The 13,700-nt window shown below is 36.8% G+C and overlaps 1 protein-coding gene across 4 annotated transcripts in view; it reads right to left on the reverse strand.

The window, feature by feature from the left end:
• Positions 1–13,700, reverse strand: part of LOC134543147 (uncharacterized) — a 66,417-nt gene that overhangs the window by 6,821 nt on the left and 45,896 nt on the right. For 2 of the 4 annotated variants that reach the window (XM_063387998.1, XM_063387999.1), the window contains 7 exons: positions 10,542–10,691; positions 6,582–6,768; positions 3,742–3,932; positions 3,279–3,442; positions 2,678–2,756; positions 1,485–1,676; positions 62–266 (listed from right to left, as the gene is read on the reverse strand). In XM_063387998.1, coding sequence (XP_063244068.1) covers positions 62–266; positions 1,485–1,676; positions 2,678–2,756; positions 3,279–3,442; positions 3,742–3,932; positions 6,582–6,768; positions 10,542–10,691 — 1,168 coding nt within the window. The remainder of the gene's footprint in view (positions 1–61; positions 267–1,484; positions 1,677–2,677; positions 2,757–3,278; positions 3,443–3,741; positions 3,933–6,581; positions 6,769–10,541; positions 10,692–13,700) is intronic. The other 2 variants (XM_063388001.1, XM_063388000.1) reach the window with 1 other exon arrangement.

Genomic DNA, 13,700 nt, shown 5'->3' on the forward strand with positions numbered 1-13,700 from the left:
CTAACTATATATACATAAAAGACCACAAGATGCTTAAAAATTCTGGTTGCTTATACAGTACCTGTTCAGTTTCTTGATGTCTGGTCTGGAGCCGACAGAATATGCACGTATCGGTCTATCAAGAGAAGAAGTTTCATCTTCTTCCGATGGCGTGAAGTATGAGCTCACCTTCTCAAGATGATACTCTGAGAAACGAAGATCCGTTGAAGGAGTACCTGACGTTATAGAGCAGCTACTGGCTGGTGACATCTCACCATGATGAAAGTCTGGAAAAACAATGCAAATGGAGAGTATGAAGGCAATTGGTTAAAATATTTCTCAACTGTTTTAAGAATGGCGACTTGATGACTTGACTGGCTAAGTGAACATCATATTGTCCGGGCTGCACTGGTATAAACATTAATTATTTTAGACATATTTTTAATCAGAAGTTTTCGACCACAGGTGGCAATGGGAGCCGTTTTGGTGAATCTGTGGCCACACTGAGCAGACAGTGGTCCCTTGGCCATTTGTACCGTGCATCTTAGGTGACCGTGGAATTTTTAGTTAACGAACTGTAAGTAAATATCATTCAAATAATTATACAGTAGGTATTTTAAACGAACCTGTACTATCCAACCATTCATTGAAGTGCAGTTAACTTAATTATTTTAATATCACAATGCTGCATTTACAAATTAGTCACAGTAATTTATTAAAATTTAAAAAAATCAGTGGGATGTGAATTGTTTAAAATTCTAGTGTGCCAAACTTCCAAAATTTCATTAACCTTAACCTGAATCCATGCTTTTTTTTAAGTAGCAAGGTAAATATTATAGAAGAATCACATGTTAGATTTGTAAGACATGGCACTCGCACTAACTTAACATACAGCTTGAATTATTGAGGACAGCATGTTTTTCAATACCTTTCTGCAGTAAACAATATATCACTCCAACAAGAGAACATTATTTTCTGTGTTCACATATTATTATAGTCTATATCCATGGCTAACAAAGAAATAAATATTGGTCCGATCATGAAAACAAGAGTGAAAAAACTGGCGAAAATTAGCTGGTTAGTGATAATATAGTGTTTTGATGTCAATAATATGTTTACAGCAATTAATAATGGCTATTTTTATTTTATTTAAATTTGTAACATGCCCACCAACAGTTTGGGAACTTTTTAGGTGGGCAAGACATACAAACAGGTACAAAAGCAGGTACACAGGACATTGTAGTCTCTACAGGCATGCATTCGCCAGACAAGTCTTCATAATTATCATCACTTGGGCAAATTTTTACACCCACGATGTTAAATTACATGAACATCTGCTGAAAATATTTGTGGCAGAACAAAAAATGTAAGGCATGTTTCGAGTTAAAATTCTAAAAACAGACCTTAAATAAAAATAATGATGAAAAATTAAGGGGAAAAGTTACCATGGCATGTGAGATGGAGCCTTAACGGGGGGAAACAAATTTCACAAGTATTTTTTTTACCATCATTTAAGTGCCTGTTTGGTCCTGGGTGGATGGGGTCCATATCCACGTAGCCATCGTCCATCACGCCAGGAGCCATAGGAACATAACCATCCGGCGTCTCTTCAGCCAGGCTGCTACCACGACTGTGGTTGGCAGAACTCGTCGCGCGGCTGTACGTCAAAGTCCTGGCACCATCAGGAAGAGCACCACCTGTTGGTAAAACACACAAGGTCAGGCAGCACATTAAAAGTTTTAATATCTGATACTTCTTTCAAACATCAATATAGGGAAAAGGCAGACAACCCCTGGACCAGTGGTTATTTTTGGCCCGCCAAGGCTACACTAACATGCAATAACCCTTGACTGAAAAGTAAATAAAAAGAAAACAAGGTAAATTCGAAACAAAATCTCAATTTCCAAATAATCATACTTCTTAAAAGTTACAGAAGACAGTTATAGCAGACAACTGTGGTTTTGCTGATTAATATGCTTAGTTTATTGGACGACATTATTCCACAAAAAAAAAAGAGAGAGAGAGCAGTAAATCAGTGGAAAAGAAATGTTCCTTGCTTGTAGGCAGACAGAAAAGATAATAACACTAGAGAAATTTATACCTCAACAGTTATAACTCACGCAACAGACAATGTGGCAAGCAGCTGCAAGAACACTGTTTAAATGTACTCAACCCTACCGTAAAACGACCATCATTATCGGCTCTTAGCCGAGTCAGAGACACAAAGGTTGACCTCACATTACATGGACATGGAGCTATTTGAACCTGCACTACGGAAATTTGAAGTGTACGTTTTATTGGCTCTTACAAATACAATACAAAAAACCTTTCACTTTTGCCTTTAATTCATTGAAGCTTCCCTTGACATTTAAAATAATAAGAACTTCCACAATGCATCCAAACCACAAAGACTAAATAAAAAAAATTAGTTACACAGTTAATAAATTTTTTTCATGTTTCGTAGACATTTGCGTTATTAGAGACTGGGGTAATGGGATGAGGATGGAGCAACAACGTAACAAAAGAGTGGAGGAAACTGGAGTACAGCGAGAAAACCAGCCGTTACACGGAAGCATCTGCCAAATTCCCCACTTGGCAAAAACTTCCAGTTCAACCCTGCTGGTAATTGAACCCGGATTGTGCTGGTGTGAGGCAAGAGACCACCATGGCCCATGGTGTGGGGGTCGTGTGTACCCACCTGGGCTCATCGTCATGTAACCGCCGGGAGGGTCCATCGGAGAGGAACTGCATGGGCTGTACATCTCCACGTACGAGCTCTGAAACCGCACAACCGCCCGACACACTGAGGTATGGGCTGCTAGGTCACCACATTTAAACTTGCCACCAGAATTTACTGGGCCCGAAATGAATGTCCGGTCATTCCAATTCCATTTTTTCATAGTTTCCAAAATCATTCCAGGTAAATACTGGAATGGTTCCTGGTCATACTTTATTGCTGATACGCAGGTATCTGATAGAAGATAAGGGCCCCGGAACAGATGGTTTCATCAGGCTCATTCCTGTTACTTCATGCAAACTAAAACAGTAGATTACTAATAGTAATAGTTTATTTTCAACCACAATAATTTCATCTAATTTTACAAAGCTCCTAATTTACTCTTAGCGGTACATATAAAATAAAATTTTAGGTTTTAAAAAAAAATATATTACTGTACTGAACTGTTTTTGAAAGCCTGAGAGGCAGAATGCAGCAGTTCATAAAATCACCAACAAGGCAGCTGGATGTATTCTACGTGTCAAATGTCGGCCAATGCGGCTAGACGGGCTGCAACACTGACCTGTGATGGCGAGCCGATCTTGAACCCACTGCTGAGGTTCGGAGAGAACTTGCGGTGCGGCCCGGAGCCGGGCACACTGTTGCTGACTGTGGTTATCGGGTGGATGGGCAAGGACAGACACGTCACAGAACGATCCATCGGCATGTAGTTCCCGCATTTTTCACCTGCCGACAAACAAACAATCAAACAATACCACCAAAAAAAAACACAGCTTTCCAAGTTTTTTTTTTAGTGCATGAGAGTGAATGGGTATGGAAGAGTGCACGAGTGTCCAAGAGAAAGAGAAAGAGAGAGATGGAGAAAGAGAGAAAGTGAGAGAAAGAGAGTGTGTGTCTGTCTCTCTCTTACCCCTGGATAAAATGGCCCGATAATTTTTTTTTTCAGTAAAATGAAGAATGCGTACGAGGTGGTTAAGAAGTAAAGTCACTAGTGAGTACACTTGATCGAGAGGGAGAACTCTTACCTGTAGCATTGGACCAGGAGAGGCACTCGTCACAGTTTTCCTCCAGGATGACGGGCTCGTCCGGGGTGAGGGAGTGGCCGTAGCGCCCCAGGGCATTGCTCCCGTCCGGCGCGACGTCGCCCCAGCCGTCGCCATCGTCAATCGACAGGGACGAGCCGGCCGAGTCGGTCGAACACGCCCCCGACGCGGGGCTGAGGGAAGCAAACCGACATCAGACACCGGAACAGAAACGAACAGATGATTCGCATGGAAAAGGTTGTTGTTACATGAATGGTGGAATGAAAAAAAAAAAAAATCACGGGTCTGACAGGATCGATGTGAACCAAGTGATGATACACAAATAAGCAACACTAATATTTTTAAATGTTAAAATGTAAATATCCGGACAATAATATCGGTTCCACTGCCAGTAAGGGATGGTTTGGAAAATTTACGAAAGGTACGCGACATGAGTTGAAGTTCACGCCCGGGCGGGCAAGTCAACCAGCCGACTGACGATAACTATATCCCGTTACACGGTGTCATATTTGTCGTACAAAGTATTCGATGGTAGGCTTATAAAGACAAATGATCTGACATATTTTTCGCTAAGTGTTATTCTACGCATTTATATTACATAAAGAATATTTCCCTACACATTTTGGAACACACGTGCTAAGTGAGGGATTGGTGAGGGATTGGTGTATTCTTATTCCCTTATCAATCTCCTGTTTGTCTCCTATGTGTTGGAAATATTTTCATTATGTTACAAGCAAAATTTTTGATTACAAATCCATTAATTTACCCAGCAGTACGTTAAATACCTACAAAAGGCTTAACGTTAAAAAAAATTTACTTAAATTATGCTTTAAAAATATACAAAAACATTTGTGTATAATTAATTATAAACACTATCCCATCAACAATAGCACATTTTTATTTCATACAAAATATATATTTTGTAATTTTATCTGATGCTATTATAATTTTAATTACTAAAGTACTTACTTGAATGCAGCACAAACTAACCAACAATGCTTTAAGAGTTTATTTTATAAAAAAATTAACATAAATTGATATTTATACTTGTGTTAATTAAGTTCTTGTTTGTGATCTTAGATACGTTTGTTGCTGTTTTGTATATAAATTCACAATACATACTTCCAAAGGGCTACAATAATAATAATTATTATTATTATTATTTATTTCACTGCATTGAATTTTTTGATTTAATTAAAACGTTTCCCGAATTATCTCAAAGTTTAAACATATGCACAATCATTCTCTATTTTTACAATTTTTCAATGTAAGTATTATTTTTATCTCCTCATCCAAATGTTTGGCACCAAAATTCATTACTCAAAGATTCCCAAAACTTAGAAAATTTGTTAAAAGTATCTAACTGGTCAACTGCACAAAAATAAAATTATTTATTCAAGGAGATTACATACAATTTGTACAATATAAGGAGTCATTTATTTTGTAGAAACTTCAGCAAACATTCAGACTTTTGACAGCTTAATATTGTGACATAGAAAAAAAAAAAACAACACAGATTCATAATCACCAGACTAGCTAATCAAGAAACAAGTACAGTGAAAAGTCTAATCCTGTAATTTTATGGTAAGGTATATACTGCAATTGAGCCGTTCGCGTTTCGATTATTTTGATTGAATTCCGGCTGTTGACTCTGGCCGCCCGTTCACATTACAGCGCTGCCGGGCGTTTTCAGTTCGCTCAGAGATTACCGCTACTGTTGCTCCTCATTCAAGTTCAGTTCCCCCCTGTTTTCTAGCAAGTTAAATTTCTGTAACGAATTTCCTGAATAAGACTGAAGCACACGTGCGTACGATCTTTCTACAGAGAAGCTCATTACAACCAGTTTTGAAAACCACCAGAATGTACGTTAATTTAGCTTTGGTATTCCCATTGAAACTATACTGGCGGTTCGTGATCGTGCCAAACCACTTATCCGGCACAGCCGTGGTCCTGTACGTGCCGGATTAAAGACCTCCACATTTAATTTTATGAAAATTTCCACTGTAGAATTAAATAACGTACATATGCTGCCATGTTTAAATGTCAAAAAAAAAAATGCTTAAAAGCCCGCCATACTAGCTATGTCTAAACCGCCATGTTGTATTCTTAAAACAATTGACGCCATGATGTATGCTTAAAGCAAACCCCCCACCATTATGCTTAAACCAACATATTTAAATTTCCAAAAAAGAAATAAAATATCGCTATGCTTTAATTCCCAAAAAAAATAATTACCGCTGTGCTTAACCCGCCATATTTAAATTTTCCAAAAAAAAAAAAAATATGCCGCCACGATGTATGCTTAAAACACACACCCCCATACTAGTTATGCCTAAACCAACATATTTAAATTTCCAAAAAGAAATAAAATATCGCTATGCCTAAACAGTCATATTAAAATTTCGAAAAGAAATACCGCCATGATGTATGCCTAAAAGAAACCCCCACCATTATGCTTAACCGCCATGTTTAATTTCCAACCACCATATTTTAAAATTTCCAAAAAAAATATGTCTATAAACCCACACCACTCCACAACCGCCACCATGTTGTATGCTTAAACCGCCATGTTTAAATGTCAAAAAAATATGCTTAAAAGCCCCGCCATACTAGCTATGTCTATAAACCCCCACCACTCCACAACCGCCGCCATGATGTATGCTTAAAACAAACACCGCCATAGTTATGCCTAAACCAACATATTTAAATTTCCAAAAAGAAATAAAATCCCCGCCATACTAGCTATGCCTAAACAGTCATATTTAAATGAGAAACATAACCTCAAAAACTACATCGTGGTGGCGTGGCAGAAGAACACCCACCTGACGGGGCTGGAGCCCACCGGCGGGGAGTAGGAGATGCCCCGCGAGTACATGGAGTGGGGCCGGGGGCAGGGGGCCAGGTGGGCGTTGCGGGCCGGGTGCGGGAGGGGCAGGGGGTGATGGCCCTCGCTGGTGGTCCGAGGTCGCGACGGCATGCTGTCGCTGCGGTCCCGCGTCGCCGTCGAGCCTGCGGGAGAGAGAGAGAGAGAGAGAGTGCAGTCAGCGAACACCCCAAAACATACACATTTCCACGACAAGTCATTAACTACAGTATATAGTCCAGTAAATCCACAAGACGAGATTTACGAAAAAAGTTTTGTTTTGTTATTCCTACATTAGTTCGTAGCTTATAAACTTAGAATTGTGTAGACTTAAAACTAAAATCAAACTGTAGTAAAAGTTGTATTAATGTAAAAAAAAAATTGATTTTTATAATTTTATCTATCTAAAACTTCTATTACATGCATTTTAGGGCAAATTCCGTTTGAACCCAGACTTTCCGTCATCCGGACAGGGTGCGGTCCCATCCAGTTCGGATTAGCAGGACTATACGAAAATAATTTCTCGAATTATATAAAAAAAAAAAAAAACAGGTTTTTTCTTTCTTTCTAGTCACACAATTTCAATGTCATCTTCGAGATGACACCAGAATGACTCGCATGGTGGTTTTATAGTCATCGTCAATCGTGCACCTTTCCCGAGGTGAAATCAGATGTTTCATATTAATTAGTTGATAACATTTGAAAAGGTAGAAATCTTCACTTACACCTCATCAGAGCAGGTACCGTCAAAGACAAAATTGAAGTGTTGAAAAAAAAACTACAGCACTGTATCACTGCAAATAAAACTCTAAACCAATAAAAAAAATGTACATTTGATTTTTTACTAACACACGTGGATTAAATTTATTTTAATTTCAACTAGGACGATTACACCGGCACACAAAAAAAATTAAGTAGAATGTGCATTTGACCGGACCTACCTACGGGTACGTATTTTGGTCCGCTGAATCCGAATTCGAGGTCAGTTTGACCCCTACACCCTCGAAATTTTGAGAAAACTTCAAAAAACTGTAAAAATGATGAAAATGGGCAGTTTTATTAGTAAAAAAATGTTTTGGAACGAAACTAAGCGTGATTTTCATGTATTTCGATCCGCTGAATATGAATCAAAACTTTATTGAGACCACGAGCCATTTTAAATGTGAAAAAATCACACAAAACTCTCGAAAATTCCAAAAAAATATAGTTTTCATGATAAAAAAACTTCTTCTGGTCCAATTCAGATAAAATTTTATATCTTTTGATGTCTTCAATTCGCATCTTAATTTTTTTAGTCTATTCACCTTCTAAAGCTGGAAAAATTCGAAAAAATTGTAAAATTTATAACAGAAAAAAAATTGATTGAACATGATTTAATGCCTAAAATAAATACTCTATAACGTAGATATATCAAATAACTTGAAATCTGTGAAAAACACAAGACATAAAAATATAAAAAGAAAGATAGAAATAAATGATTTTTTTCGGAATTTTGGAGGGTTTGTGTGATTTTTTTACATTTAAAACGGCTCGTGGTCTCAATAAAGTTTCGATTCATATTCAGCGGATCAAAATACATGAAAATCACGCTTAGTTTAGTTCCAAAACATTTTTTTATCATTAAAACTGCCAATTTTCATCATTTTTACGGTTTTTCGAAGTTTTCTCGAAATTTCGAGGGTGTAGGGGTCAAACTGACCTCGAATTTGGATTCAGCGGACCAAAATACATACCCATAGGTAGGTCCGGTCAAATGCACATTCTACTTAATTTATTTTGTGTGCCGGTGTTATTCTGTTAAAAATAATGTAAGCTCTAATAGCCAAATAGCCACTACCACAATTGTTGTTATTTTTATGACAAATAGAAAATGTTTCATTCTACAATATACTCTAACATGTATGTGAATTCAAGTGTATTCAAAACCAAACACAAATTCCATATACTAATTCAAGCCACTTAAAGATACGACTTATATGATTAAATAAATAAAAAAGTGGTAACACAAACAGTTAACAGAGTTAAAAAATTTCCAAGCAAAATATTACAGGAAAATTTTTAGGAATCTCTTTACATTAGCTACTGATACATAACAGAAAGAAGAAGAAAAAAACAAACAATTTTGCATAGCAGCTTGAACAAAAATTGCAAAAAGGTTGTGTTATTCTGCAGCATATTTTTCATAAGGTTTATTTCAAGTTTGAACACCTCTGATTTTCCAGCACTTAAGATAAACTGAAAAAATTAAGAGCTTAAAAGCTTCTACTTGTAACGATACTTGTTTGTTGTTGCGCTGAGTCCACACAATTGGTAGCATGTGCGCTGCTGTTGCACGAATAATGATATGAGAGAACTATTTTCATAATGAACTGACTAGCTAGAGCATAATTCTTTTACCTTTGTATTCACACTTTCAACCCCCACGACCACCACAATGTATCCAACATGCTTTACTTCATGAAGTGGGATCTTTTCCTATGTTTCAGTATTTAAAAGCAAGGTAGTTAAAACAGTTAATTCATACCATGGTATATTCCAGGCCTGCTGATTTCAAGGGTTTCAGGTCCTCAAAATGATTCCCAGATTTTACTAAATTATCTAAGATTTTCACAAATGGAATTCAATGATGGAAACTACAGTTATATAAAAATTATTTTTAAAATATAATTATTAGTATGTTCCATCTATTTCTTTTTTGTAATAAATATAAAACAGCCAAATAAAAGTAATGAGTAATACACACATTTATACATTGATTCATTATTTTGAATGTTTAAACTTACCACTTAAATGACTTTTGACTAGAGTACAATGTATTTCAATGTACAAAGTTTGAACACTCACGACAGTAATGGTTGTTAGTAAAAGATCACATGCATACATACACAAAAGTGCACAGCAAGTGTTAGTTCATTAAAAATGGTCGCAAACCAGCCAGATGCTGGTAATACTTTTACACGCAATTTATCCACCTTTTACAGCACTGCCTACGAAGAAAAAAAATATTAAAACCACTTCTGTACATTGGAAAGTTAACATCCATGCTGACCAAGGAAAGAAAAAATGCAAAAAAAAAAAAAAAAAGATATAGATTTATGTTTTTCAGTACGTTTTCAGAGTTTACAAGTACAAAAAAAAACCTTTGTTCCTCTATTTCTTACATAAAAAATTTTTCTCTTCACAATGCGGTTTTTACTTAAGTGAAACAGTATACTTAATTGAAATGCTCTTCAAAGTATTTTAACAAATAAACCTCAATATCAAAGCTTGGTTTGGTCTTCAGGAAGATAGGCACCTTAAAACATAACATACTGAAGTATGGATATATACAAATATACATATAGAGAGAGAGAGATCAATGTTTCTACACATTAACTTAGCTAAATCTGGCATCAGTTGCCAATGCCAAACCTGAATCGCAATTCTTCAAAATTATTTGATGTAGTGACCATATATTTTGTGAAAAAGAGCAGTTTCTTTTTATAAACCAAGTCCTGGAAAAATTAAACTGCATTCTTTTGTAAGTTTTAATTTTATGTTAGAGTTTTATTCATGACCAACTTGCAGGTGTGATTTCAAAGTGAGTTAACATAATCAAGAAAAGAATGGAAGAATCGTGCCAGAAAATTACTCACGTGGCTTCGATTTAGTGAGAAATATAGGTGAACATTAATGTGCATTATTACGGCCACCAATTCAACCCTTGTCAATAGATGCAGGTGCACTACTTGCAAGATGTACACGATATCCGTCCTCTCTAGTTATGAAAGTGACTAGTTGAAGAGCAGCATCCACACATGTTAGCATCTCGGCAAACCTTGCCCAGCACTCCCGCACGGGACCTGAAAGCGAGCGCGTTTCAAAAGCCAAGTCACGGAAGCGAGCAGACCTCGGGAGGGCTCGGAGAGAGGCAGAATACCTTTGCTGGCACTTCTCTTGGCGGCCCTGCCCGTGCTCCCCCGCCTGGTCTCCCAGGGGGGAAGGGACTGGGGCTCTGACAGCGGCAGAGAGTGGGTACGTTGGTGGGTGGGAGCCCCGCCGCCTCCACCCGCCGAGCTAACGCACATGGCTGCAAATACATACACCCCGCGGCCCCTCTCCACATGACCTTCCGACCCAGTGCGGCCAATGCCACGCTACAATCTGCAAGCCAACGTATGCCATCCCACAGCTGCACCGGATAGTAAACTCCGTCCACTCATGTCAATTTACATTCCCTATTTCACGATTTGGAAAACTGTAACACAAATACATTCAGTTAAACCTCACCAACACAAAAAAAAAATTAAATTGTATTAATGAAGTTTAAATGAATTTATTTATAACATATAGGTGTTTCTATTTGTTCATTATAGTTCTTTTGCAAGTAAAATGAGATTGGTGACAGATTTTTATGTTGTTTTATTTTCCACTGCAGTGTGATATTTACATTTTTTTTGTCCTGTGTATGTACTGTATGCACCACCATGCATTAAGAACTGCTCAAAGTGCACAGATTTTAAACATGCTTATTATGTATATATATATATATTTATTTCAATGTTACTAATGTAGTCAACATCAAAGAAACAAATTCGTGTATTATTCTACCCTGGATTAATGAAAATACACCCAAATAATATTAATTAATTTTTGCTATACAATACTTACAATATTCTACCATAGTCTATCTCAACAAAAGTGCAGTTTTTCTGACAGCCAATAATGCTTGAGAGTGAAGTTAAAACAATGTTGGCAGCCCTGTCTGCTTGGTAATCATGAGGAGTCAGTAAGTTTGTATTGATTTTCGATTAGTCACTCACTTTCTAAAAACTATGGCTGAAGTAGGCAAACATTACTACTGTCATAATTATATGAAAATATTAAATCATATGTCATATTGATGAGGCAGTTCTATCGAATAGTCTGAAAACTTGTGTATGATAGTGACATATCCATGGCAGAGTAAAGACACATGAAAACCATTAACATAGCGGTCAAGCATCAGTATGAATTTGAATGCTAAAGATATATTTAGTAGGTCTCACAATACTAAAGTGGGGATAAATATTGCTTCTTAATCAGGTTAGAAAACAATAGCCAAACTGGCAAAAAGAATGACGAAATCAACACCAGCTAAGCAGGGTGACTGAATTTTACCGGACTAGATGGGAAACCCATCAGGATTTCCTTATAATGTGCATTTTCAGAACATAACGGCAGGGTTACCTGCCCAGCAATGACGTGATTCAGGACGTTTAACATTTGATTGCATGCATTAAAATCTTTGTGGGAATACCTCCAGAGTTTTCTGTGCATCACAATATTCAGAGTTCCCACTCTCTTCCTTCTGCCAAATTCCCCGACTTTCCTTGTTTTCCCTTCCCATCTAACATTTTTTCTCCCAATATCATCAGTCGATCTGGCAAGGTAACAGATGTACTAAAATACACAGTTTGCATACACAACTAGTCTGAAAAATGCAAGAAAAAATTTTGTTTTGATCAAACTTTGATATTTTATTGTTTCAAGTTGATATACCTTGTTTCGATCTCTTATGTATAAAATATTGTAAAATATTGTGTTCTAAGCACAACAATAAAGGTTTAGGTGTTGAAATGCTATACCTCTTCGTTTACCATATTCCTAGTGCATGACAGAACACGGCAATTCCCTTATTTATTGGGAACAGATTTTGGTGTCCTATCCGTTGCCCAAATTCAGCGCATGCACAAAGCTCACTTTTTTGTTAATTTCGTTCAGATGGTGGACCTGCATCTGGCGCCACTTACTCGTATATAGTCATTTTTTTGATCATCAGGAGACTTATGAAGCACTTTGGTATGCCAAATTAACCTTTTTGATAGCAAAAGTATCACGGAATACATTTTGTACACATTAATGGTCCAAACAAGAAATAATTGAAATTTTAAAAAGTACTTGAGAAGATTAGAAAAGCAGTTCTATTTTGTGTAATGGTGCAACTAACTCCCGTATTTCTGCTATAACAATCGTATTGATGGCTGCAAAACGTCTGCTAAAATGCGTTGAAACCAGTTTCAAGCCTCGCACAAGGCACATTTTATTAAAATTGTTGCCAATTTGTTTATTTACTGGGATTCACTTTGGATACGTTTTGGACAACTTCCTGCGAGTTAGGTTACGGTTGTACTCAAACAAAGCAGTGCTTTTTTGCTAGCTTACTTACCCGAACATCTTGGAATACTGCCCGTAAGTGTTTCAGATTATTATCTGCACACAAATTTATGATTAAAACACATATAAAGTTGTGATCTCCCCTGCTGGTCAAATTACCATGTCACCCGCAGCAGAGCACAATTTCATCGCTATCTGTCAGGAGTTGCGCGTACATAAAAGAAGTTGCTAAATCGCGAACTAAGTTGATCCCAAAACACCGCAACTCCTCAGAACGACAATCTTAAATACAAACAAAGATTGCCAGAGATACCATTAAGGAGAACAGCATGGCACTAGGAGGAAATGTAGGTACTCTAAACTTTTACCAATTACAACATCAATTTTAAGTTGTTATATCATGCGTAGGTGTATTCAAAATAACTTGCGATATCATAGAAATAACAGAACTCCAAATAATGGCGGCTACCATAAGCCATACAAATGTCTTCAAGTCATTAACAAGGCCATTAAAATGATTCTTTGTAACCTTTTCCTAAATTTTGCATTGCTAAAATACAAGTATATATTACAATACTTTCTTTCATACTAAAGCACACAGGAAGAGGTGGGACGGATGGGGGGGGGGGGGGGGGGGAAGGTGGCAGCTCAAAAAACTCTCCACCGTTGTATTTACATGTTTGCATCACTTTCAGATACACCATGCACATTGCACACCAGCCTACAGAATGAGCAAATGGGAAATTTTTGTTGAATTTTTATGTTCTAGATATAATTTTGTACTTATAAATATAGTATATATATATATATATATATATATTTTTAGAAAAATGCTTCTTAGCAAAAAATTTTGTTCTTAAAACAGGGAAAAAAACCCTTTTTAATATAAAAAATAACTACTTTTGAGAAAAATAACACCTATTGTTTTGAGAAAAATAAAATT

Source organism: Bacillus rossius (assembly GCF_032445375.1).
Source record: "Bacillus rossius redtenbacheri isolate Brsri chromosome 9 unlocalized genomic scaffold, Brsri_v3 Brsri_v3_scf9_2, whole genome shotgun sequence".
Lineage (NCBI taxonomy): Eukaryota > Metazoa > Arthropoda > Insecta > Phasmatodea > Bacillidae > Bacillus > Bacillus rossius.